Raw genomic sequence first — 25,165 nt, forward strand, 5'->3', positions numbered from 1 at the left:
TTACACACAAAAAAAAAAAAAAAACCTTTCAAAGAGTCACTTTTAACGGCTGGCTCACAAAGCCGCCATTGTTTTGGGTTTTATTTAAAAAGATGTCATTTTCAAACAGTGCTTACATGCTCTTAGAAACAGAAGAAAGCTGAATCTCTTGGAATGAACGGAAACTTAAAAAAAAAGGGATGATTGTAATCACCACAGCAAATCAGTAACACCGTTTTTCTTTTTTTTTTTTTAAATCCACTGCCTTCCCTTCACCTTCCCAGACGGCTCGTCGGCGTCCGCGAGCACGTATAGTGTTCTCAGCTGCTTTATTCTCAAAGTTCGTCTCTCTTGTGTAGAGGCTTTGTGGCGTGCTGTTCCAGGAACTTGCTGAATCCGTCTACCGTTCTGTCTCCCCCCTCGAATTTCACCGGGCTCTGCTTGCTGTTGCTCGGAGCGAAGTATATCGTGGGGAAGCCCTCCACTTTGTAGTTCTCGTTGGGCACGTCGTTGGCCGTGGCGTCCATCTTGGCGATCACCAGGCTCTTCTCGCCCTTGTACTTTTTGGCCAGAGCCAGGTAATCGGGCTCCAGCTTCTTGCAGTGGCCGCACCAGGGGGCGTAAAACTCGATCAGGACGTCCTTCTGCTTGTCCATGACGATCTCCTCGAAGGTTTTGCCAACCACCACTTTGACGGGTCCCTTGTTGTTCTTCGGCACCGGCTGCGACTTGACGATGGACTTGAGTTTCCCTACGAAAGGAACACTCCTGTTAGCCACATGACGAACGCTGCAATTCACGAGGTTCTCAAACAAACTCTGCGCTCACCTTTCTTAAACGCCATGACGAATTCTCTGAGGACGTCCGAGTCGAACTCGTCGGGCTCCATGGCGTACTTTTTGCCCCCTTCGGCCATAATCCCTGCGTTCACTTCCTCTCCGCTCTCGCTCAGACCCAGACTCTTCAGCTCGTCTGCGTAATCCTCCTCGTCGGCGATGGCGAACGTGTACTCGGGGAAGTCTTTGGCCACTTCAAGGACCTTCGACCTCCAGAACTGTGTTGCTGAAAAAACAAAAAGAACCAAAAGTGAAGACACAAATGCTCTACGATCAATAACTTGATGTAAAAATACCTGAAAATTGCATGATGCATCAGAAAATTACACTAAATTATGAGGGGAAAACTGCTGAGTTTCATTCACTATGATGCACAGCAGCACCGACTCACCTTTCCTATAGTCGAAGCTGAAGTCGACGCCGTAATACACAACCACCAGCGGCCGTTTTGTGTAGCGCTTGGCGTCGTTGCTGGGTTTTCTGTGGCCCACCAGAGGAATCACGTGTTTTTTGAAGAAATCTTGAATATCTGACACCAGAGTCGAGTCCTGTGTGACAAATATACAAACTTGTCTTCAGCTTTAGTGTGAATTACAAAACATATAACTGTCACGTTTAAACATCCATCACTGCAAATGCATCAATCTTTTACCCAAGAACATTGTTATTTAAGCCAATTCAATAATGTAGTTATTAATCCAGTTTAAAAAACAGTGAAAGTGTTATGAGACGCACCTTGACAGTCAGAGTTTGTGACGATGGCTCGTATTTGGAGCGAAACTTCTCTGGCTGAATGACGACGACCTGGCCAGGTGAAGCTTTGAGGAGCTTGAAGACTTCGGCACTGAAGGTGTGTCTGAAGGTGAAATCTTCTCTCAACATGTTGCCTGTAAAACAAAAAAAAAAACAATCCATGAGGAAAATGAGTGTGTGTGTTTAACATGGAAAGTAGGCCTACAAGAAATGCCACTATGATCCGTCATCACTACTAAGCTATTAAACTTACCGACAGATCAATAGGAATAAAAATGACTGTAATTGGATAATGACAGACTCTTTTACTCACAGGCTTCAATGTAGGTCTCGTAGGCTGCGTCCTGTTCGCTGCTGAACACGCCGACGATGACGGCGTCGTCGCCGTCCTTAATGAGCTCCTGCACCTGTTTTACAGCCTGGACCTGCTTGGAGGGAGGCCCGGCTTGCTCCCCCATGTAGTCAACAATGCCTGAAGATCAAGAGAAAGGCATTATTCATCTGTAATTGAGGAAAACGATCAGAGCTGCTCATGAAAACCTCATCAGGCACAGTCACACGACGCTCGGCCGCCTACCGTACTTCTCTCTGGGTCCGTTGTAGTCAAACATTTTGCCCTTCCTGAAGATCTTGAGGGTGGGATACCCGGTGACCTCGAAGCGCGAGGCGATGTCACTCTCCACCGTGGCGTCCACCTTCGCCAGAGGGATGGGGGGCGACCGCTTGCTCAACTCCTGGGCTGCCTTCTCGTACTCCGGGGCCAGACGCTTGCAGTGTCCACACCTGGAGGTCAGGTGGGAATTAAACCGACATGAGGGGGAATCTGCTGGAGCAACGAATGCTTCACAACGAGAAATGTTTAAGAGCTGTAATCATGACTCACCATGGGGCGTAAAACTCCACCAGGATGATGTCTGCATTGTTCACGGTGTCATCAAAGTTGTCTTTGGTGAGCACCAGAGTGGCCTCAGGGGGAGGTTTCCAATCAGGATGAGCCACCTCTTTCACCCGCTCCACAATGGCTACAACACACAAGCGCTCACTATGTCAGTGCTTAAAAAAACAAAACAAAAAAAAAAAACAATCTATTGACAGCAGAGAATTGAAGCTGTATAAAACAAGCAGTTCCTACCCGACTGTGTTCTCTCTCCATCGTAATCCACAGGCTCCCCTTTCTTCAGGATCTTGATGGTGGGATAACCCGACACTTCGAACCTGCTCGCCAGACCACTGGCCACTGTGGCGTCCACTTTGGCCACGGGAATAGGAGGGTCGTTCTCTTTGAGGGCCTGGGCGATTTTCTCATACTCTGGGGCAAACTGCTTGCAGTGGCCACACCTGGAGCATTCAGACAAAAGGAGAGAATCGATCATCAGGAAACTAAAGAGGCATGCTGAAAACTTTGCATATGAAATCAGGAGAAACTGAGAATGACTGTGGCCTGCAGTGCAGTTGCATGTACTAAAAATGCAAACCCAAGCTTTCTTATGAAAGTATCAGCTCTCCGTGGTTGCCGATGGTTAAGGCGGTCTCTCTGCATGACTCCGAGTCCCATGCACCTCTAAAGTGACTGCAATCCCACAAAATCTAACATCTTGTTCTTCTTATTATTGATAGTGTGCCTGAAATACTGATGAGGATTCATGGATTTGTGCATTTTTAAGCAATAAAGTAATTAATTTGACGTCATACATAGGTGACAAAAATAAGATCATGTTAAAATAATGCAGTCACATGGATCAAAGTTGGGATGTTTCTCTTCTAAAACTATATTTGACTTTGTTTTGATTTCAATAATATTCAAGAATTCATTCTATTTACATATAAAGCACATTGTGCTGCATTTTTGTTGTGTGAGTTAGATTTGGTTAAAAAATCATTTCTGAGAAAGAAAAATTGAAAAACATACCATGGAGCATAAAACTCAACCAGGACTGTGTCTTTGCCCTCCATGAAGGTCTCGAAGTTGCCGTCGGTGAGAATCAGCACTCCGTTTTCCTCTTTCACCTCGGTGTCATCCTCCTCCTCATCGTCATCATCTTCATCCTCCTCCTCTCCATCACTGTCCCCTTCACCTGCCTCCTTCTGCTCAGCATCTAACACGAGACAAGAGGAAGACCACACTGTTATGACAGCACCTGAGGACGGGATGCTGGCTTCTCCAGCCTTCCAGGGCAGGTTGGGACATGAGATAACATCTTCAGGTTCATTTAGAGGCATGCACAGCTGCACATAAAACACCAACGCGACGGGATTATTTATTATTTCAGGTGTGGGTTCTTAAGAAGTGTGTACTGTCTCTTTAAGACCGGATCTGGTAGCTAGCATGCTAACAGACTTGTGCAGTAACTTAACTGGCTAGATTCTTACAAGAGACATGCACTCCAAATCTTAAAAAAAAACTGATGCAAACATAGAAAAATGTCTCAGACTTACCTTCGTCGCATCTGCTGACAGAAACAAACAGAGCAGCCCCGAGCAGCACAACTAGCAACAGAGCGATTTTCCTCATTGTCCGCGGATGGCTCGAGTCAACTTTAAGTAGCCGCTAATTAACTTAGCTCCAAGATCCCGCTGATGAATATCATCAAAACCGTGCGCGCTGCACTGACCCGCGGTCCGGATCAACACTCGAGTGTGGCCGCGCGAAGCGTTTCGGCTCCGGGTTTCATGCAAACACTGGGTGTGAAATCACGCACGCCGCCGCCGCCTCCGTCCGCAACTTGTCTGAGCTGCCACGCCGTGATTGGCTGCCATCATCAGACGGCGTCCAATCACAGCCCGCCACTCAATTCCTCGCTCTGCGACGTAGAGCGATCCCATTGGTCGGCTTCATCCCGAATCTGTCGTCTAAACTTTATTTACAAACTGTGTAACTTTATTGTAACGTCACCGTGAGAAACAGTCAAGTCGAGTTTTCATTGGCATTGATCATGCGGAAGTTAATGTTCACGTTTATTCTATTTGAATAAAATCTCAACTAAAGGCTAAGACAATGGTGATTAATTCATAATTCTCCACCTCTGACTCCTAATTCAACAAGTCATTAAAATTCTGCTGATATCGAAGACATTATTGAAAGGTGCTGATAAATAAAATTCAGTATTGATGAGGGTGAAAGCCGGCATCACCCTATGTTCCTGTTCCCAACCCAGATTTGGACCAGGGACATTTATACACACTGCTGTGCATAACCGTACGGAACACATAAAAACAGAAATCACTGATTTGCAAATCTTATAAACTGATATTTTAATCCTGATAAAACCAAAGCAACACATCACTTGTGATTTGAAAAGTTTTTACCCATCCATCCGTCTATCTATCTATCAAACATAAAAATGGAGATAGCTAAAACTACAAACTAAAAAGTTACAATCATGTTTTCCTTTGATTTTCAATTAAAAAAAAACATTTCATCAACATTTTCTACTAAGAATTTGACTGCCATAAAGGGAAGAGATATTGGAGGCCTCTTCAGAGCTCTCTTAATAATTGTGTACCAGACCTTTGGAGCCGATGAGGCTGCTGACTCACACCTCTCTGGCTCCATGAGGCTCCTCGTGGATCAGGACCTCCACCACCACCTCTGTCTGTGTGGTCCCAGTTTGACTTAACCAGCAGCTGTCTTTTGCTTCGATTAAGAGGTTACCTTTCTTATCAAAAACGTCCTCTGTCCAGAGACTTTTGAGTGATGCTGACTGTGTGAAAGACAGTCTGTCTGAAGCACTGAATTTATCTTCCGATGCAACATCCGTGTCAAAGGAGGGCCTGTATCCTGTTTGTCCTTCCTGGAACGTTCTACTTCTAAAAAATGACAAATCACATGCATATTTTAGTTTGTGAAGCTCAAATGTTTGCATTAAGTATAGAGTCAACAGATGCATGTTTTGTTCTGTTACCTGAACTGATGGGACGGAGTCAGGGCTTCCTCCTGATCTGACTCACAAACCGATGTGCGTTCATTCACCAGCATCTGTAAATATACCAAGTACAGGACCATCAGAGAGCCATGCAGCAGGCCTGCGTGTGGGCTCGTGTTCTTTGCGCGTGATGTTCTCACCTGGTTGTCGTCACTGGAAAGGGCAGAGCTGTCTCCGTCTCTGTACCGGTGGGCTCGTGGAGGCAGAGAGTGGTGCAGGCAGTCAGACAGAGCGCCGAGTCTGAACAGCAGCTCATCCACTACACTCTCAAACTCCTCAAGGTGGCACGCCTGAAAGAAAAACACAAATTATGCTTTTCCATTCACAGTGTTACGACTTGAGGATTTTTGGATGTACTAAAACAGTTTGAAACCAAGTTACTATGAAAGTGCTTTCTTACCTTCCCCTCCTCGCAGTTATCAGTCGATGGTTGTGTATATCTTCCTGTGAACTCAGAGACTTTTTTCCTGATATATGACACCAGTTCTGCAGTCGTGAAGGCGTCTCTGCGTCTTTGAGACTGTTTAACGCTTCTGACTGATGACGACAAAACAGCAACCACCTATGAAAAAGAGAAATAGTTATTAGAGCCAGTTGTTGAAAAAAGACTGAAGCGAAAATCACCCATATTTACCACTGCTGTCCAAATCACGATAGAGGACAGATGATAGACTCCACAGTACAAGAAATCAGACCCACACAGGAGGAGGCCGCTGGCAGGTCTGACGCCCTGATAGTACTGGAGCAGAGTCAGAAAAGAGCGCGGGATCGAACTGAACGCCCAGAATCTTTGTGCGTATAACAGATTTCCCAAGCAGGAGAACGCCGCCGCAAAGATCAGACCTGAAATCTGCGATAAGAAAAAGGTTTTGGTGAGAAGCAGTTTTGTCACATCTCTGTTGAGAAATCCAGAACTTTTTAGAAAATCAGACACAGGGAGGCTTTCACTTCATTCTGGGACAGAGGGAAACCGGTGCACAGTTACTTTTCACTTCTTTCAGTTGTCTTTAATCACTGCTTGTCACAAACATGTGATTTCTCCTCCTCGTCACACTGACAGTTTACCACGATGAGCTTGCGTTTCCAGCAGAAACAGTTTGGTGTTTCACCTTCTTGTGAAGTCGAGTCAGGACGTGCAGTGAAGACGGAGTCAGACAGGAAGTTCCCACATTATAGACGTATTAAATCTGGTCATTTTGTAAATAAAATATCATGTTGATGGTCGTATTTGACGTCATTTAATAAACATCCGCTAATATGAGGAGGCAACAAGCAAAAAGTCACAGAAAGCACAAAATGCATCCAAATTACATCTAACATTTTAGGTTTTTTTTTCCTCAAAATGTGAGATTTATAAGATGTGAATCAAGTTATTATAATACAAAGTGCTCTTTTCGACGTGTGCTGTGCCTGCATGAAGTGTTTACCAGAGGCCATGAGAGGCTGGAGAGTGAGTGGGCTAAGACTGCAGCGGAGGCGGCCAAGGTCTTCATCACCCTCAGTACCGTCACACACTTCACGGTGAGGAGGAAGAGCAGAACGCCACGCAGAGTGCGAATAAACTGCAAGACGCAAGAGACCTTGTCAACCGTGAAGCCACAGAGTGATTTTAAAATGCATCAAGCTGATGTTGAATTCTATTATAAAATCAGCAGGAACGACTGATCTGTTTTATTTCTGCTTTTCCTGCTTTTTCATTGGCCTCTTTCTCTCACTTGTTCGCAGTTGGCCAGCTGGCTAACGTCAACAGAGCCTCTGTGATTGCGTCTCTGCAGCAGGTCCACGAGTTCCACGATAAGAGTTGAGCGATAGACGGAGTAGACATAATACAGCAGCGTCACGGTCAGCAGACTGACCTGCAGAGAGAGGAAACACAGCGTATTTCTTTACATGGGAGGTGAATTCAGCTACCATTCAAAGTGAATGTAAACCCAGCGCTGTGCTTTGACCCTCAGACTTTTTCCCCTGTGTTAGTTTAGGAGCTGCAGGTTGCTTTGACCTCTCAGAGGTCGCGGTGATCTTGTTTGCACACCGGTTAGTTTGTGTGTGTTTCAGCACACGGATCAGGGAATCTATTAATAATTCCAGTTCCTTGTGTGAGTGTTTCATAAACTTACTTCAGCCCAGTTACTGGGTGTCCTCCAGTATCCCATCAGCCCCTGCTGCCCCGCAGCAGACACTTGATGACAGAGTTGTAGCAGAGACAGAAAGAGGAAGACGAGCTGTCGGAGACGCAATGTGTAAAACATTAACAAGCATCACATAAACATTTTACATCAAAACCAAGAAAAAAGAAAGCTTTTATTTTGAAATTTCATCAACCAATCCATTAATTTTCTCTATTTCTTTGTCCTACCCCACACTGAGCAAACAGTGCAGTACACTTGGATAGATCAGCAGTCTATCACATTTATATCATAGATATAAATGTTATAGACTGCTGATCTATCATAGATATAAATGTTAATGAATCATTTTTACCTGGCACAACATAACCACACAGTCCCACACAGAACCGGTGTGAAACACTCTGACTGACTGGACTTTGGCAGCAGGCAGCAGGACGCCAGCGGGGCTGCGCTCGGCGAGGAGGGTCACGCTGCTGAACAAACCAGGGGCAGGGCTGTACAGGGTGAACCGAACCTTCAGGGCCACCGTTCTTTGCCCATCCAGCCAACCCCGCGAGCGCAGGAGCTGCAGTTTAGACGCCGCTTCGGATCTGCAGAGGAGCAGAAACGATGTTGCAGAGATTTGCAGAGAATCGCTAGGAAAAGCGTTTGTGTGCGTCTCACTTTGTGTAACCTAAACCATCCGTAACGCCCGGTCCTGAGACGCAGCCCAGCAGACCACATGTCCTTGAAGGTGTTGCTGTGGAAACCTGGGTTGAAAATTTGGATGTGTGTGAGCAGATAATTTGCATCTTGAGAAGAATAAACAAAAATGGTCCAACAGCATGTATTCAGCACACACCTCTGATGGCTTTATGGAACCTTTGATCACTAAAATGATCAAAAAGTGTACCCCAATACCTCTCTCATTTCATTTAGAAAGAAAAAAAAACAACCTTTGAGCCTGAATAGTTTCTGGTTTTCAACAAACCAACAACCAACTACAGTGAAACAGCACTCTCTACAGGGAAAGTTAGTGCAGAACACATGACTGGTGTGACTTTATTGACTTTTCAAAGCACAGATTGATGCCATTTGATAAATAACACTCAGGTTAAACTGTGCTGCATTGAAAGCAGAAGCACTGTTGATAAAAACACTGCACTACTTTTTAACTGCATTTAATTGTTTCCTCAGGAACAGGTTTTCAATCAACTTGATCTTTGTAAAGTAGTTACATGAATTTAAACTATGATCAGAAAATGTTATAAATAAGAATTTCTTGTTTTCTGTTGAAATAATAAAGATACTGACTGCAAAAATGCAGACTGATAGCCTTAAACATTAATACAACGTGTTGGTGTGTTCAGCAGTGAAGTAGATTAAATGCTGTAAACTACAGTTTCCTATGGATAATATTAACGGTTTATGCTCCGGTGTGTTTATTGAACAGATTTCTTGATTTTTTAACCTAAATTTAAGCCTTGAAGAGTCCGATTTGTTTTACTATTTTTAGTCAAAACAGTCTACATAACTTGGTAATGGTAAACAATAGAGTGAAATACCACAAATGAACACATCTTTGATTACTTACCAGACTGTGAAATGTGTCAGACCTCTCTGTTTTCTCCAGAATCGGATCTCCAATCAAAATATATGTCTGTTCAAGAAAATTTAAGATCTTTAAGATTTTCAAGAGTCCTGAACACATGATCAGTCATTTCATAGTCCTTAATAGAGCCAAGAAAATGACTTGGATTTAGGTAAAACTTGATTTACTTCATTATTTTTAGCGTAGCTTGCCTCAGTTTGAAGAGAATGATCCTGGTACAGTAAATCCAGCAGCCTCGTCTGTGTCCACCTCCATAAGTCCTCCCATTTTTGCACAGACATAAAACCATTATATTGGCTTCTGATGGAAGATAACATGGTTTTTGATGCATTAGAGGTGAGAGAGACTGATCCAGAGCCACGTGTGTCATGTTCACACAGCTGTTACCTGATGATCTGCTTTCTGATGGCTGCGTTGAGCTGGTAATGACCCCTGAGCGAGCAGCCGTAGGTCATGAACCCCATCAACAACAACATGGAGGCACAAAGACACACATCCCTGTTTGGAAAAGGAAAACACTGATTATTTTATGTTGTTTTGAATCACACAAAAAGAGGTCCACACACCAACGGAGACCCACCTCAGTGTTTTTTGCATGAGGGCCTCTCTTCTCCGCGTCCTACGACTCTTCCTGAGCTCTGCTGGGGCCGGCGGGCGAACGTGCCGCAGGAACCGAGCTCGCCGACGAGCTTCAAGCTGCTGTCAGACACAAATTCCAGACTTAACATTTCAACAGGAATAAACAAAAACAGATAAACTAAAATCGTGTCTGATTTTCACCTTCTCAAGACATGAAGATGTCCTGAGGGAGGAAGCAGAAGGTCTGAGCCGCCTGTCCGTGTGATCGGCTTCACGACTCCAACTTCTGAGAACATCCAAACCGAGGACACTTTGGCTGGAGAAACTATAAACGTCTGGTCTTTTTCTGTGGCAGCAGGAAACAGCTACTGCAGCAATGAATATCTATAAAACAAATCCAAACATAAAAACATAAAGATGTCATTTCAATTGATGAAGAATAAGATCAATTCCAAGGTAATTCCTGAATTGATCTTCTTTTTAATGTTAAGCAGACTTGGGGAGCCGGTTTCTACAGCTGTTGCTAAGAAGCAGTTTCTGGGGCTCCACGGGAAAAACTGTTGGGGATCACTGATTCAGAAGAATGCACGTCGTTGATAAAATGCAGATGTTCATTTACCGCAGCTGGCTGCATGAGGAAGATGCAGGACATGAGAGAGACGAAAAGAGAGTGAATCCAAAGCAGAACATCACTGCTGCTGAAGCTGAAACATGAGGACACACACACACACACACACACACACACACACACACACACACACACACACACACACACACACACAGAGAGATACGGTTACTATGCAACACGAAAACATATGAAACGAGATTACGGATTGACAAACAGTGCGTTGACAACATGGTGACATTTCCACTACCTCATTCCCAGCAGTGCAGAGAGCAGCAGGCAGCAGAGACACAGCGACAGGCTCAACGCCCAGACCAGACAGCAGCACCACGCTTTAACTCTTCTCCCAGAGCCCGGACAATATTTATACCGAGGGCCTTCCTGCTTTCCAACAGCTCCATTTATAGTCCAGTCAGAGTGATGGTTTTCCTCATCGGCTTCGTTTTCTTTAGAGATCAGACTCCGGGATAAATGTGGTTCAAACACACTGTCATTTAATGCAACATCTGGAAAGACACAATAAAACAAAAGATGAAGATGGAAAGTCACATTACCACTGGTAGAAATATAGTCAAGCTCACTTTTATCATAATCGCTATTGGTTGTTTCACCTTTCTCATGTTGCGCTCCTGATCTTGCTGGTTCGGTTCCACATAGTCGAAACAGAAAAGACATCAGTGTGGCCACAGGCAGCACAGCAACTACACTTAAAAGTCCAGTTTTCACAGAAACGGATGACAGACCAAGCTCAAACACCGACTGTAAACAGAAAAAAAGAGTACAAACCACAATCAAGAAATTTTACAGATTTTTTTACTTCGATTCTAAACGTTGCATGTTTGAATGGCCGACCTGCTCATCCATTAATGAAATGAAGGCTGCGTTGGCACACGCATAGCCCAGCAGAAGCAGCAGACACACACCGAGTCTCTGAGTGTGTGTGAAAGAGTCTGGGCGAGGGCAGCTGTAGACGGACGTCCAGATGTGGAAATCAGAAAGGTAATCAGAGAGCTTCAGACGCAACAGCTGCAAGCAGAGAGGTGGAGACAAAAGTGACAATAGAGAAGAGATGTATGTTTTTCATATTGTTTTCATTGTTGGTATTTGTTTGAGAGTGTTATACCTGAGAGAAACTTAATCCCCCAGAACAGACACGTAGCATCCTCTCCACCCGGCCATCTCCTTTGTTCACACTGAGCCAGCATTCAGCCACAAACAGCCATGAGCGTCCCGCTACATGCCCTCTGGTCACCTGAAGGAAAACCAGCGAAATGGATTCTTCCTAAATAATGGGTTTTAACGTGTTTTTATAAAGATCAACACAGAATAAAGCCAAAAGCTGCCAAGCAGGGTGCTTTATCGCCTGGGAACTGTGAGAAAAGAAAGCAAATTCTACCTCAGACACCTCAATGTGTTTGAGGAACCAGTCCGGAGAGGATCCAGAGTTATCATGCCAGATGTGAACCCCCCACTGACCTCCCAGACGGTCTGCTGCGCTGTGGAGTCAAGACAAAGAAGCTGTCTTTTGCGGTATCATTTAAAAACAGAAAGAAAATTCCGTTTGTATTCTTGCAGGTTTTACCTCAGGATGAAGGTATCTCGAGAGTTCCTCCTGAACAGATTGCATTGTGGGACTTGTAGCTCTTTTGTATGTGAGGATTTATTTTCCCCACAGAGCACGATGTAAACCTGGTAAATAGGTAGAAATTTCCATGAAATAAATATATCAGTTCAAGTGCGCACTCAGAACAAGATTTGAAATGATAAATTATCAGAAAAACTCTGACCTTCGCACTCATCCGAGCTGCAGAGCGGAGGCCAGTGTGGACAGTGACTGCATACAGATGCTGGTCAGACGGAGAGTTGTCGGAGAGGTAGTGGACTCTCTGGCTCGCCTCAGATGTGGCATCATCAGCTCTCCTGCATGCCACCAACCCCGGGACGAACAGGAACACGCTCAGCAGCAACACACCGAGCAACGTCAGATCGCTGGACGCGCTGAAGAGACAGAGGTCAAACACTCACATCCAGAAAGGTCAGATTTCTGAGTGAGAGGTCCAGGAGTAAAGCTGAGGATATAACCTTATGAACTGGTCCAGACCAGATGTTTCACAGCTGCTCTGTAGCTCCTGCCGCAGCACAGTCAGCGGCCTCAGCTGGTGGCAGCTGGACTCAAACAATAAATTACATTAGAGGTTAAAACCAGAGTGTTGAACTTGTCTGTATGTTAAAACACACATAATTCATGCTGCACCTGCAGTTGACGGCTGGGGCTGCGTCTGTTTGCCGGGTGCTGCAGCCACGGCGTGTCCAGGCCCTCTGCTGGCTTTCCCAGGACAAACACACACTGCTGTCCGCCGACACACTGTAGCTCATCTGTTCACTCAGGTGCTTCCTTCTGGGCGTCTTCCCAAAATCAGCAGGGAGCAGAGCCAAGTGGCCGACCCCTGCAGCTGAACGTGAGGGAGTTTAACAGGATCAGTTATTTATCCAAATTCAAAATACATGAGAAAACATCCAAGTGAAGCTACGGTCACACACAAAAATGACTGTTCTGATCACATGAATGATGTTAAAGAAGGAGAAATAAAAATATATAAAGGTTTCAGTTAATATTTTATTTTATTTCTATGACCTCTTAAGCTAATGCTAACTGAAGTGTTCCACAAATCTGATAAACTAAATTGTTAAAATTCTGACATAATATTCTATAAGTAATGACAATTCTACATATTACCTTTAGTTTTAGTGCAAAGAGACAGGAACACATTCTGGACATGCTCACATTTAATTAAACATCTCTTTAGATAACCTGAGCAGGTAAAAATAGAAAGTGCCTTTTCAATAATATGCTGTCTTACAACTCAAAATTCAGTGAAATCTATTTAACTTGCCGTCCATTTACAACTCATATAGTTTGTAATCATTTAATTTTTTCATTAATCTTTGAGGAAATCACACATATATGTTTTATCTAATCAACCCACACAGACAGCACAACTGTCTTACTCCTTTCAAACAACAAATTATTAAATTCACATACAGTTCAAGAAAGTCACACAGATAACAACTGTTCTTAAATGTGGCAATTTAGAAGGATCGTATTTCCAGGCGAAGATTATTTTTGAGGCCTTTCTGCTGAAACAGTTTCTTCACTCAAAAGCACCAGTATGCAATATAACAGAAGTTGTAAAAATATATTAAGAAGAAAAAAAAAAAAAAATGAAATGAAGATGAGTTGGTACCACTGAGGTAGGATGAGGGGAGAGTGATGCGAGTCATGTTGCTCCTCCAGTGGTGAATCTTGTGGAAGTGGTGTCTGCTGGGAGTGGGTTTCTCAAACATGCTGAAACAAAAGATTTGTAGCTTTTTTTTACCAGTAATAAAATCACCAAACAAATCTCAAAAAAGAGTAAAACAACATAGAACATCATGAAACGGTTGCAATTCTACCTGAAGAGAAGCAGGACGGGGAAGGCCTTGTGGTTGATCAGTGGCGTGAACGTGACTGTCAGCTGGATGGAATGCTGCAAGTGCTTCTGGGTAATGTTGAAGCTGTGGTAGTTGACCTGGGTCTGCGAGAGGATGAACTCCAGCACAGAGCTCCTCTGCAGTGAAAATGTCATCACACCAGTCATTATGAGAAGAAAAGATTTCATCCCACGCTTCAGAATGTGGATAAAAATCAAGTGTTTCATGTGAACGGCTGAAACATACGTTTCTTGGTGGACGCTGCAGGACAATGCTGATTGGCTGAATGAGAAAACGGACGGGGATCTTCTTCCTCACGCTGCACGTGTAGAGATTGAGCTCCACCACCGGGCCGTGCACCTGTGAGCCGGCAAAGCAATGCGATCACCACTTCGCCTTTCAAGCGATGGCTGCTCGCTGTTTGCGCTCCTCTGACCTGTGTGTGATCGGTCGCCCAGGTGTACGGGCTGCGGGCGAGCTCCGTGACCACGGTGACAACGCACGCTTCCTGCCGCTCGGTCTCTCCGCCGTGACGAGCGAGCAGAACCTGGATCAGAGACGCCGGCATGGAAAAAGTGGCCGAGGCGCATCTGATGACCGTGGAGGTTTGGTTTTGGGATGCAGCGGCGTAAAGCGTGAAGAGGTCGGTGCTGACTGTGAGCTCCTGAGGTTCATGGGACAAAACGGACGTCTGAAAGCAGCAAAGAAGATATCAGCTGGAAAGTTAATAGAGGACTGAAATCCTGACCATGGAGAGATGTTTGCACGTGATTTCTCTCACCAGCATTAAATCAGAAGCCGTTTGCAGAATACTGGGTACAAGATGCATCCCTTGCTTGGAGCATCTTCGAGCAGTGGATGGGTTTGTTTCCGGTGGCTGCGTTGTCTCGGCGCTGCTGGGTGTTCCAGGTGTGAATTGACAGGTTGTGACTCCCTGCAGGCTCAGTGAAAGCAGGCCGACGAGGGAGCTCAGCGTCTTCTGGTCATCACGGCGTCCCTCTGAAGCCCTGGACTCAGAAAACCGTTCAGAGATGTCCTGAACATAAGCTGCGACTCGTCTGGCACTCACTGACGTCACCTGAAAGAGGAATAGCAAGAATGAAAAGCTTTTCAGTTTCAGTTTCTCTAAAGGAGTGATGAAACCATCCTCTCACCTGGCTTGCAAACTGCAGCAGCTCTTTCAGAATGCAAACTGTGTCCGATACTGATGCCTGAAATCAAATTGCATGTATAAAAACCCAACAGATGTTATTATGTTAATCTCCGAGGCGCTGTGCAGCGAGCAAACCTCAGTGCTGCTTTTGAGGTCGCACAGTGTGAGTATGAGCTGCGTGCGCAGGCGCGTCTGTGCTCCAGCGTTCGCCTCGGCGTCCCTGCTGAGTCTGTTCAGGATGCCGGAGAGGAGGCTGATGTAGTTGCGAGTCTCCATGTTGTTTCCGAGCTGCAGCAGAGCTGTCAGATTCCTCAGACCTGAGTCTGAGCTGGAGACAGGAAGGAGCACCGCACGTCAACAGATCTGTGTTGGTTCTGATTATGTGTGCAGAATAACAAACAGCTGTTCTGAATGCCAAACAATAATGTCCTATTAGCATAAGCTGTTTTTTTTTTCAATGTACCTTCTTTTAAGTAACTGGAACAACAATTCTACATGACGTCTGTGAATATTCTGAACATGAGTGAGTGATTCTTACAGCTCCAGGTCAGGATCATAAGAGGAAGAGGGCGACGGGACGTCTCTCAGGAAGCTGGGCTGGACCTGCACAGTGACGGGACACGATCTGGCGGCAGATCCAGAGGTGCTGCTCCGGACTTCAGTATGAACAGTGACTAGAATGGAAACACGATCAGCTCATTCAATGAACCTGAACGAAATCTCTGTAACTAAACGTCACAGTGAGACACTTTATCACTTTAACGGCATGACTTCCTGTCTGTGTGGATATGTGTGTGTTTACCTTTGAAGCCATCACTCAAGTCACCTGAAGGAAGGCTGAAGTAGTAATGAAAGTCTCTCCCCTGGTAGAGCGTCCTGGGGGGCTCGTCTCTCACGCTGTAGCTGTACTTGTACAGCAGATCCTTCAGCACACACACACAAACACACACACTGTTTTAACGGCTGCGCTGTGGTGCTTATTATGGTCATTTCCTTTGGAAAGATGTGATTCACGTAAAAACATCAAAGGATGGAGATGCTTTCAAGCATTTCAAGCACTAATTTGTAGAAGCAGGCAGCACTAAATAAAGAGGGAGTGTGTTTATTGCGTGCAACATGAGATACCTCCCTCCCCGACATGCAGAAGATGCTGAAGTGTGTGTGGAGCTCCATTCCTTTGTCGGGCTGCACCTGGCAGGTCATGCCCTTTGGAGCTGGGTTAGTTTTTAGGAACAGCTGAGCCCGGCCCAGAACGCCGTTTTCAGATTCTGCGAATAAAAGAGAGCAGCGTTCGCACAGAGGGTGTGTGTGGCCATCATTATGAAAGCTGTATAATCAATAGCTGAATCCAAAAGCTTCTGTGATTGTCCAATTCTGTTATTAAATGCAACTTTAAATTATAAAGTATTTACAAAAGAATTTCACTGGATATTTAAATTTAATTTGAAATGTGAAAAGTTGATTAAACTCAGAAACTGTGTTGAAGCTTACTGGCAGCCACCTCCACCATGTATCTACTCCCCGGTCGCAGGCTGAAGGGTCTGAATCTGACCAAAGAGGAGGAAACTCCTGAAAGGATCCCAAGAAAGAATGACAGACCCATTCCTAAAAAAAAAAAAACTCAAATAATTGACCAGAATTCTGAGTATTGCACCTGTGTAGGTGTAAGACTCAAAGAGGCCTCTGCTGATGGAGTCTCGGGTCAGGTCGAGCAAAGTTGGCTCCCGTATCGCTACAGATGACGTGAGATCCACAAGATTACTGCCTCCTTCTTCTTCTTGGTGCGGCGGTGGATCGAATATTGAGTCAACTCCTCCACCGAAGCCCTCGCCTGGAGATATACATACATATATGTATGAATAAAGGATTTGACTGGACATACAGGAAGAGGTGCAGTATTCTGTGTACCTGTGGGTCTTCCTGCTGACATCCTCGCTTCTCCTTCTGCTGCATTTGTGAAGAAAACCTCATAGTCTGGATCTAGGACAGAGTTAAAAGAATCAATTCAAACATCATGTTTGATGTTTAGTCTTAATTTGCCTTGTAAACATCTTCACAAAGCTCCAGTCATCATGTTCAGCCTTGGGTGCTTTATTTAAATCCTCTCATTGATGGAAAAAGCTTTAAAGCCACAGCTTCAGCCCTTCACTCCTCACCTCGTCCACCGCTCGCAGCTCCACTCTCCAGGAGGGGGAAATAAAACTCCCCGTCAGCAGAGGAGCCGGGCTCAGCTGGGAATTCACCCGTAACGTCACGCTGAGCAAAGTGGTCCAAATATAGGTCGCTATTATTGTCAAGGTGGAGTGGATGGGAGGAGAGCTCAGACAGAAGCAAGCCTGAGTGGAGATCAGAGAGAAGTCAGACGGAGAGAGAACGTGACAATTTTTAGGTGTTTATGCTGAAGCTGTGGAACAAACCGGCTTTATCTGATGTGTTTCTGCTCTTTTCCAATGATGTCCAGTTCTTCGACGGGTCCATAATCTGCTGCTCTGGCTCATTTTCAGAGGCCTTCACAGAATGAGTGACGGGATTCTCCAAGACAGAAGACGGAGGACTGAGATCTGCCGTGTAACAGAAGGGCACTGCAAAAGAGCAGAGATCCAGACTCCAGTTCAGGAACAGCTCTAAAGCACTGGACGACAGGCGGTCATCTGATCAATCTGTTCATGTTTTACGCTGGAAGTCGGGCTTGGATGAAGCGTTGACTCGGTGCAGACTCCAGGCGTACTGGATGTGGTTTTCAAGCGCGTGGCGGTCTTCACACGAGGCGAAGACCGAAAAAGGCTGATCCCAGTTCACACGTTCTCCCTGGCACCCCGTGCACTGGATAAATACCCTCCTGGAGACGCATGGTAAAAGTTCGACGGTACTTAAACAAGGCTGATGTCAACTATTCATGTTAGTCTACGATTGACTCGTACCCGGCCAGGTTTGGCATTACAGTGATGAAAGTGTCAGATGAGGCTGAACACTCCCCGCTGTGGACCGTCAGAGTGAACTGGAACTGATCGAAGTTGCGTTTCAAGCCAGACGTTGGAAATTTGAGCACGGGAGACGCGTTGGGAACGTGTTGGTCGAAACAGGAGCTCGAGATGGAGCTGACTGGCTTACAGGTCCAACTGTAACTACACAAAGAAAGTGAAACAGCAAGTAAACGATCACAATACAGGCACAAAAACAAGGGTTCTCTCATTTCTACCTGAGAGGGTTGGTGGGGAAGTCGGGGTCGTAAGATGCCGCTCCATCCAGAGTCACTACATCAGAGCTCTCTCTGCTGATGAAGACGTTGGTGCCGCCCCGGATCAAGGCCACCGGCCGGCTCGGCATCACCTGGACCCTCACGTTGTAGTTACTGTACACCACACTGCCGATCACCTGCACCTGCAGACCAGTGACCAACCAGTTACCTGATCAGTAAAAGAAGAAATCGGATTGCTCTTGTCTTTGTCTACCTTGGCGATGGCCGTGTAGGTGTCGTACGGCAGGAGGCGGCTCTGCAGCACGAGGCTCTGGCTGTGTGTGTCGGTCAGAGGCAGAGGGAAAGTCCTGCCTGCAGAGTCCAGCAGAGTCCAGGTGTAGTGAACTCCTTCTGAAGCGTCGCAGTCGACATCTGCCTCGTAGGTGACCCCGAGACGGACAGCCTCATACCTCCGCGCCTGGGAGCACAGAGGAGAATGTGTCAACCTCTCAACGCCGCCTCTCCGCGGCGGCGCTCCGGCTGGTACCTGAACTTTATTAGGCCCCATGTTTTTGACGGGGGGAGGCTGGCAGTGGCGGTCCACAACAAAGATGTGGCTGCTCAGCGAGGCAGAACTGACCCGGTTGGAAGCAGTCACTTGAACTCTGAACTCCCCCGTTCTGCGGGAAGCAACACAAACCCCTCAGAGGGAGCAAGACCCCTCACCCCCCCAGAGCTCAGACATTACTGCAGCCCCGTCAACTCTCCCGCTCTTTCATGCTCCCGCTGAACATGAAATTCACCTGTAAAAGACGTGCTCTTCTACTTCCTGTCCCGGTTTGGTCGTCCCGTCCCCGAAGTTCCACGTGAAGGCGGGGTCTGTGCCGGCGTTCACCCGGCAGACCACCGTCACTGTCTGGTTCTGCAGGACGGAGGCCCGGTGGACCAGCCGGTTGAGCTTCACCGCTCTCTGCACCACCAGCGGAAACGCTTCAGAGGTCACAGTCCTCCGGCGAACGGAGGCAACCACATACACACTGTAACTGGAGGAGGAAAATTGTAATTTCATCAATTTACAGGACATTATATCATTAAAACTCAAATATACCTTTTGGAATTTATAATTTCATCTACTTATGGTTTACTTTAGCGACATTTATTCATATTATTTTCCAAACATGTCATTTTTAAGCACAATTAATCAAAAAAAGAATATAGCAGAAGACTGCCCTGGTCTAGTTAAAGGTTTAGTGCTCATATTTTTCAGTGTCGCAAACCTTCCGGGGCTGTGGTATCTTTTGGAGATGGTCCATGAGTTGGTTTTTGCAGATGTTGAGTCTCCAAAGTGCCAGACCAGCTCCACAGGATCTGGTACATCAGCCACAGCCAGGAAGATTATTTCAGCATTGGTGGGATACGCTTGCTTTGCTGCATAAATCCTCACAACTAAAAAAAAAAAAAGATTGAAACAAAAAACAAACATTGGTCACAAAATATTTTTAACGAATGCTTCATAATGGAAATGTGAACAATTTTAAGGGGATTTTGTCAAAAATCGATTCATAATGAAAATCTAGAGAAATAATATTCAATTTGTTTTTTGTCTAATAATTTCTTATATGATATTTTTCTTAATGTAAAGCAGCAAACAAAGACATCAGACATGTTTTTAAAGAATGTTTTGTGTTCAGTTACCGTCCACACTGTGAAGAGGGGGCTGACTGGAGGCCGCCTGCAGTGCCGGATTAATTTTAGCTTGTGCTGACAGCATCTTGTTTCCCTCAACACACACTCTCACTCTGTTCTGAGAAGACGGTCGACTCGCAGCTCGAAGCTCGATGGAAACCGTCCCGCTGTGGCGGGAAACCAAAACCACAGCTGCGTCTGCACCTGTACTGTAGCTGCTGCTATACAGTGAGGCTGCGTTCACCGTGAAAGAGACGGTGAAGTTTGACTCTGCTGCGACGCTAAACGAAGCCGATTGCTCTGGATTGGTTTTTAACAGGTCGGGAACTTGCAGAACAGGCTCTCCATCAGTGTCCCGAAGCAGGATTTGTGTTTGAACTGAGGCCCAGCCAATCGGCTTAAAGGCCTGAACGTCCATAGAGCGACACCCTGCTTTTGGAAGAGAGACGTAAATTTCCCATTTCTCAGCTGTCACATTCATCACAACTGCATCGTCCAAACTAAAAACCCAAACCACTCGACCCGCAGCAGCAGGCAGGCAGTCGTGAAGATGGAGGTGCAGGTGGCAGATGGAGGGATTGACACTCTGGAGGTCAAACCGGAGGAAATGGTCGTGGCTGACGTTGCTGCGTTCGCAGTTCTCCAGGCTGCGTTTCTGATCTGATGCTTCATTCAGTGCGAAGTAGAGACGGAGGTGTTTGTTAGAGGCGAGCGTCTCCGAGGCGTCAGAATCATCGGATAAACTCTCCTCAGCAATCTGCAAGAGGACAAAGTCACAGAAAACGTTCATATACAGCGTTAAAGTTTTAGATTTTATTCCAGAAACCAAAAAAGAACACAAAATAAATCAAATTACATTACACTAAATTAATCAAAAACATATGTTTGTATTTAGTTGGGGTTTTTTTCATATCAGTGTTAACAGCTGATGCATATTACCACGACAAATCTCACAAAGCCACATGTTCAATGAGAAACAGATTAATTCTGCATCCATCCAAACACACAGCAGGTACATACTGACACTGTGTGAGATCGCTTTGGTTTAAAGGACCAGATCAAAAGAAATGAGGACTTAGTCATGTCTTTAGTTCTCCAAATGAAGGTATCTTAATGCAAACAATAAGTCCAGCGCTGGGGATTTTTTTTTTTTTTTTTTTAATTTATAAGCACAATTTTATGAAACAAATTGAACAAATGAAACAAAGTTTTTATTGGCTTTGCGCTCCAAATCAAGGACAAAAATTTGCAATTAGCATTAGCATTAGATTAAGCCTAAAAATTTTTTAACTCTGTCTGGATGTCATTAATGTTTGGTGAAGCTTTACAGTTCCAGTCCTGACAAAGAAAAGCACATTTTATCATATTCGGTTCTGTTCTTTTGCCATCCCCAGTAAATGACAGTCTTCTAGTCATTGGTCACAAATCAATCTACAGTAAAAGTTGTATTACATATTCTGTTTTCCAATAACCAGATCCACTATATTTAAAGCTGAAAACAATAAACCATTTTAATTAAAGTGATAGTTTATAAATTGTGCAGTAAGACAGAAACCTTCATTGGAGTCGCAGCAGTTGTAATAAAAAGCTGTTCATCAAATAGATTATCTGTTCTCACACTATTAGCTATTTTTATCTTTTTTTAAAATCATTAAGAAACAAATTATTTCATTAAAACTACATTTTTAAATGGAATTTTTAGTAAGACAAATAAAACTACAGTTGTATAGAAGATGGATTTAAAAATTGAATAAGCCTCAAATGCTGTAACCATGTAAAAAAAAAAGCCTGATTTAAACAAGAGCTGAATTTTTACCTCCAAGCTAAATAAGTAAAAACTTTAAAATTTCCCTTAAACAACCAGCTATCTGTCTCAAACACTAAAAAAAAAATCTTTTCCAAGATACTGAGCTCTCATTTAATTTATCACTGCCAATCCTAAGAAAAGTCATTTATACATAATATCTCAGAAAGAAAGCTCCCCCAGCCGAAAGGCGAGCTGTCTTCACACTCCTTCTCTGTTTCCTTTGGCTCTTTTTTCCAGCCCATAAACCTGCAGCGTCACAGGGTCGCTCTGCATTACCTCCGCGGTCCCGGGGCAGGAGGGGACCCCCAGGGGGTCGTAGTGCACGGACAACACCAAACTGCCTGGAGGGGGCTGCAGGGCGGACAAGTGGAGGGTGCAGACTCGCCCGTCTAAGAAGCATCAGGAAACAACAGCAGAAAGGTTAAAGTCATACATGTTTTTCTGTAATACCGATGCAAATCAGCTTTAACGACTGATTTCAGTAGATTTGTGAGTGCAGTCCCATCACCCAGCACTACGGCACGGCGTGAACTTTGACCTTCAGAGGCCGATCCTTGAAGCTCCACAGTAACATAAGACAGGTCGTGCCCTCCAAGACCCAGAATCCCTTGAGACCACACATAGAAACACGGCTTATACTGATATGATTATGTCAAAAAAAAATCCTGCACGTCTGTTTGTGAATATATTGTTTTACATTAATGCTCTGAGTAATTAACAAGCTATTTGTTATTTTAGAGAAACAGATCATTTTATAATGCTGAAATTCATATCTATTGTAATGCGACTGATGTTTACATGTAGAAAATAAATCACTGCAATTTATCAAAAAATTGTTGAACAAAGAAAAGAGAACAAATAATAATTAAATTGTATAAATAACTACATTATATGCATGTGGTCCTTTTTGCGAAAAAGCCTTAGAATTTAATGGTGAATGTCAAAATACTAATGATAATGCAGTTTTTAGTTCAATCAATGATGTCCAAACGTGTTATATTGTGAATAAGTACATCAGTGAACCTGTGTGCTGACTGGAGCCTCCAGCCAGGTTTCCAGAAACTTCTGCAATGAATGTCTTTGCAGTCTCACCATCTTGAACAGCAGATACTGTAATGTTGTGCAGGAAGGGAGTTTCACTTCTGTAAATCACCACAACTCCTTCCTGTGAAGGACGAAGACACAGAGCACTAGAAAAGAAAAGGAAAGGGAAAAAGTCTCAATCTGTGGGATATATTTTAATTTCAAGCTGCCATTGTTCCTGGCAGAGGCGGAGATGTTCCTGATTGAAAGACAGTTTATCATTAAAAGCTACAGCCAAAGAGGATGTCTCACCTTTGTATTTGACTTCCTCCCTTCGCGGCTTTTGTCCTCTGACTGGAGGATGTGCTGAAACACTGGGTGACCACCAAACCATTCAGCTGGTTGCCACAGTAACAAGCCCCTGAAGACAATGCTGTCAACTGGGAGCTGCAAAAACAAATACTAAAGTCAGCAAAAATCATCCTTACAAATACAGAGACGCCTGCAAAACAATGCATGCAAAAGCTGCACGTGTATTTATTTTTTATGCTCAGTATTTGAAATGCAGCATGGCTTGTCTCGTGCGTTATGATGCACTCAGATGTGGTTCATCTCTGCAAAACTCATCCAGGTTGCGGTTTTGAGTTCAAAGCAAAAAAAGAAAAAATTTTTTTTTTTGTTCTAACGTTCTTCACTTGAACTGAAATGATAGCGTCGTTTCATGAATTCAATAATCACCTGGATATCGAGCGATTCTTTTCAAGCTGCATGCAGGTTTTAAGCTGAATGTCCTTCCGGGGTGAGGAGGAGACTTGCTCTCTTTAAACCGCCTCAATTAAAATTTAAAAACCAAGATAAGACTGGTTTTCTGTTATACATTTTTCTGTTATATTTTATTTAAAAGAGCATGCTTGAATTAAAATTCCACATCAGTTTTGTCACTATTAATTAACACTGACCCACTTTGATTTTTTTTTTTTAATTTTTTAATTTTAATTTTTTTTTTTAAGAAACGCGTTTTCCCTCATCTGTACCAGTTCTCCCCTCCATCATGAAGACATCTTCTTTTCCACCGTTTGCCCACGACTCACCCTCCATCCCGGCAGCGCGCGGAGCAGCTCGCCGGGTCAAGGTCACGGCCAGCCTCGGGCGCACGGCGAAGTCCGAGGGGAGCGGAGGAGTCGGCCTCGGCGCAACCGGCGATCCCCGGTGCCGGCGTGCCCGGAGCGGACGCACGCAGGACGAAGAGCGTGCAGACAAAGGCGGGGAGCATGTCTGCTGGGTGAGGCTGCAGGAGACACACACACACACGAACACACACACACACACTCTGCTGAGAGTGAAGAAGCAGGTGGACCCTCGAGAAGCTGCTTTCAAGGTGGGACCGAGGAGGGGGACTGTGTGCAAATGAAGCGGCCAGAAGTCAGCAGAAGCAGGCGGGGGGGTGATCGTTTCACAGATCCGGGGTCAAAAATTAATTACAGGTCTACAGAAAAACTGCTGTGCAGAGAAATATCTGTGTTGTAACCATCGAGGTGCACGCCTGACCTCGTCGGCGACATTATGGTGAAAATGCGTAAAATCCGGTTATTCTTCAACTGCTGGGTCCATGTGTGATCGTAAATTTGCCAAAGAGGAAGTGATCGCAGCATATTTTCCCCGTTTCACTGGCGAAAATAAAATAAAAATTCATTAGACAACCTGTGATCTACTTACAGAGGCCTTTGGTTTGCGCTCTGCTCATTTGTCAAAAATACAAAACTGAAAAGCGACCTGCACACGTCCCACGTGTGCTTTATAGATATTTATTTGTATCACCGAAGTTGTTACTTGTGTGAGGTTTCATGCAGCATTAGGTGATTGGGCCTTGATGTTTGAATATTTGAAAAATAACGTGACTTTGATGAGGCAGATAACCGAGACACTGAAAAGGCGAGCAGGAGGTATTTTTGGCAAATCTCTGTGTTTTTATCTAAACTCCTATAAAACGATTCTGTATGACAGAAGAACTGAACTGACCTTGACCTGGCCACGCACCCGTTCTTCAAAATGTGCATCTTTTCACAAGCAGGAGAGAAAATTGTGTATTAAATTGCGTATTTTCACCCACATATCAAACCGCATTATTGATTTCCTTCCGTTTCCTGACCCTGTTTGTTGCTCTGCATTGACACTGAACGCCTACTTATAATCAATTGTCTGGATTTATATTTTTTAAAATATATATATTGGAGGCTTCAGAGGAGTGTAAAGTAAATAAATGTGTTTATTGCGCCAGTGTGCCGCCAGATGCCAGATTGTATTCTACATTTACATTTTCTAAATCTGTGATACAAAATCAGATGAGGAAAAAAAATGTCATTGACGTTTTCATGTTTTCAGGCTCTGAACTGTTCATCCAGGGAGTAAATAATGTAAGAAGGTCAGTCATC

The 25,165-nt window shown here is 44.6% G+C and overlaps 2 protein-coding genes across 2 annotated transcripts; both read right to left on the reverse strand.

Annotated features, from left to right (window-relative positions):
• Window positions 1–36: 36 nt before the first annotated feature.
• pdia4 (protein disulfide isomerase family A, member 4) lies at window positions 37–4,290 on the reverse strand. The gene is made up of 10 exons (XM_030099636.1): window positions 4,005–4,290; window positions 3,478–3,664; window positions 2,701–2,906; window positions 2,452–2,590; window positions 2,146–2,351; window positions 1,882–2,040; window positions 1,551–1,702; window positions 1,207–1,363; window positions 808–1,041; window positions 37–730 (listed from the first exon to the last, which is right to left on the reverse strand). The coding sequence occupies exons 1-10, from the start codon at window positions 4,078–4,080 to the stop codon at window positions 315–317; spliced, it is 1,932 nt and encodes a 643-aa protein (XP_029955496.1). The 5' UTR covers window positions 4,081–4,290; the 3' UTR covers window positions 37–314.
• A 669-nt stretch (window positions 4,291–4,959) lies between these two features.
• On the reverse strand, window positions 4,960–24,006 carry pkd1l1 (polycystin 1 like 1, transient receptor potential channel interacting). Its single transcript, XM_030100077.1, has 51 exons — window positions 23,825–24,006; window positions 22,803–22,900; window positions 21,987–22,099; window positions 20,426–20,660; window positions 19,495–19,663; window positions 19,021–19,260; window positions 18,765–18,897; window positions 18,492–18,695; window positions 18,239–18,420; window positions 17,961–18,164; window positions 17,715–17,878; window positions 17,457–17,621; window positions 17,196–17,375; window positions 16,948–17,019; window positions 16,694–16,870; window positions 16,531–16,608; window positions 16,165–16,307; window positions 15,842–15,962; window positions 15,578–15,713; window positions 15,175–15,367; window positions 15,041–15,097; window positions 14,668–14,964; window positions 14,323–14,550; window positions 14,133–14,246; window positions 13,869–14,023; window positions 13,661–13,761; window positions 12,670–12,868; window positions 12,498–12,581; window positions 12,203–12,413; window positions 11,998–12,104; window positions 11,812–11,911; window positions 11,539–11,667; window positions 11,268–11,441; window positions 11,027–11,174; window positions 10,666–10,921; window positions 10,410–10,494; window positions 9,992–10,174; window positions 9,792–9,910; window positions 9,599–9,709; window positions 9,403–9,511; window positions 9,194–9,259; window positions 8,284–8,369; window positions 7,973–8,210; window positions 7,609–7,713; window positions 7,207–7,347; window positions 6,919–7,053; window positions 6,126–6,341; window positions 5,892–6,053; window positions 5,632–5,781; window positions 5,471–5,544; window positions 4,960–5,375 (listed from the first exon to the last, which is right to left on the reverse strand). The coding sequence occupies exons 1-51, from the start codon at window positions 24,004–24,006 to the stop codon at window positions 5,102–5,104; spliced, it is 7,803 nt and encodes a 2,600-aa protein (XP_029955937.1). The 3' UTR covers window positions 4,960–5,101.
• Between the last annotated feature and the right edge of the window lie 1,159 nt (window positions 24,007–25,165).

This window comes from Salarias fasciatus, chromosome 9, assembly GCF_902148845.1.
Source record: "Salarias fasciatus chromosome 9, fSalaFa1.1, whole genome shotgun sequence".
Lineage (NCBI taxonomy): Eukaryota > Metazoa > Chordata > Actinopteri > Blenniiformes > Blenniidae > Salarias > Salarias fasciatus.

Excerpts from the sequence above, each read along its gene's own strand:
- pkd1l1 (XM_030100077.1), bottom strand. The coding sequence starts at position 24,006 with ATGCTCCCCGCCTTTGTCTGCACGCTCTTCGTCCTGCGTGCGTCCGCT. Across the intron at positions 18,421-18,491 it reads CCTACACGGCCATCGCCAAG|GTGCAGGTGATCGGCAGTGT; the intron begins GTAGACAAAGAC and ends ACTGGTCTGCAG. Across the intron at positions 11,668-11,811 it reads AACACATTGAGGTGTCTGAG|GTGACCAGAGGGCATGTAGC; the intron begins GTAGAATTTGCT and ends GTTTTCCTTCAG.
- pdia4 (XM_030099636.1), bottom strand. The coding sequence starts at position 4,080 with ATGAGGAAAATCGCTCTGTTGCTAGTTGTGCTGCTCGGGGCTGCTCTG. Across the intron at positions 2,352-2,451 it reads GTGGAGTTTTACGCCCCATG|GTGTGGACACTGCAAGCGTC; the intron begins GTGAGTCATGAT and ends CCTGACCTCCAG. Across the intron at positions 1,364-1,550 it reads CACAAACTCTGACTGTCAAG|GACTCGACTCTGGTGTCAGA; the intron begins GTGCGTCTCATA and ends TTTGTCACACAG.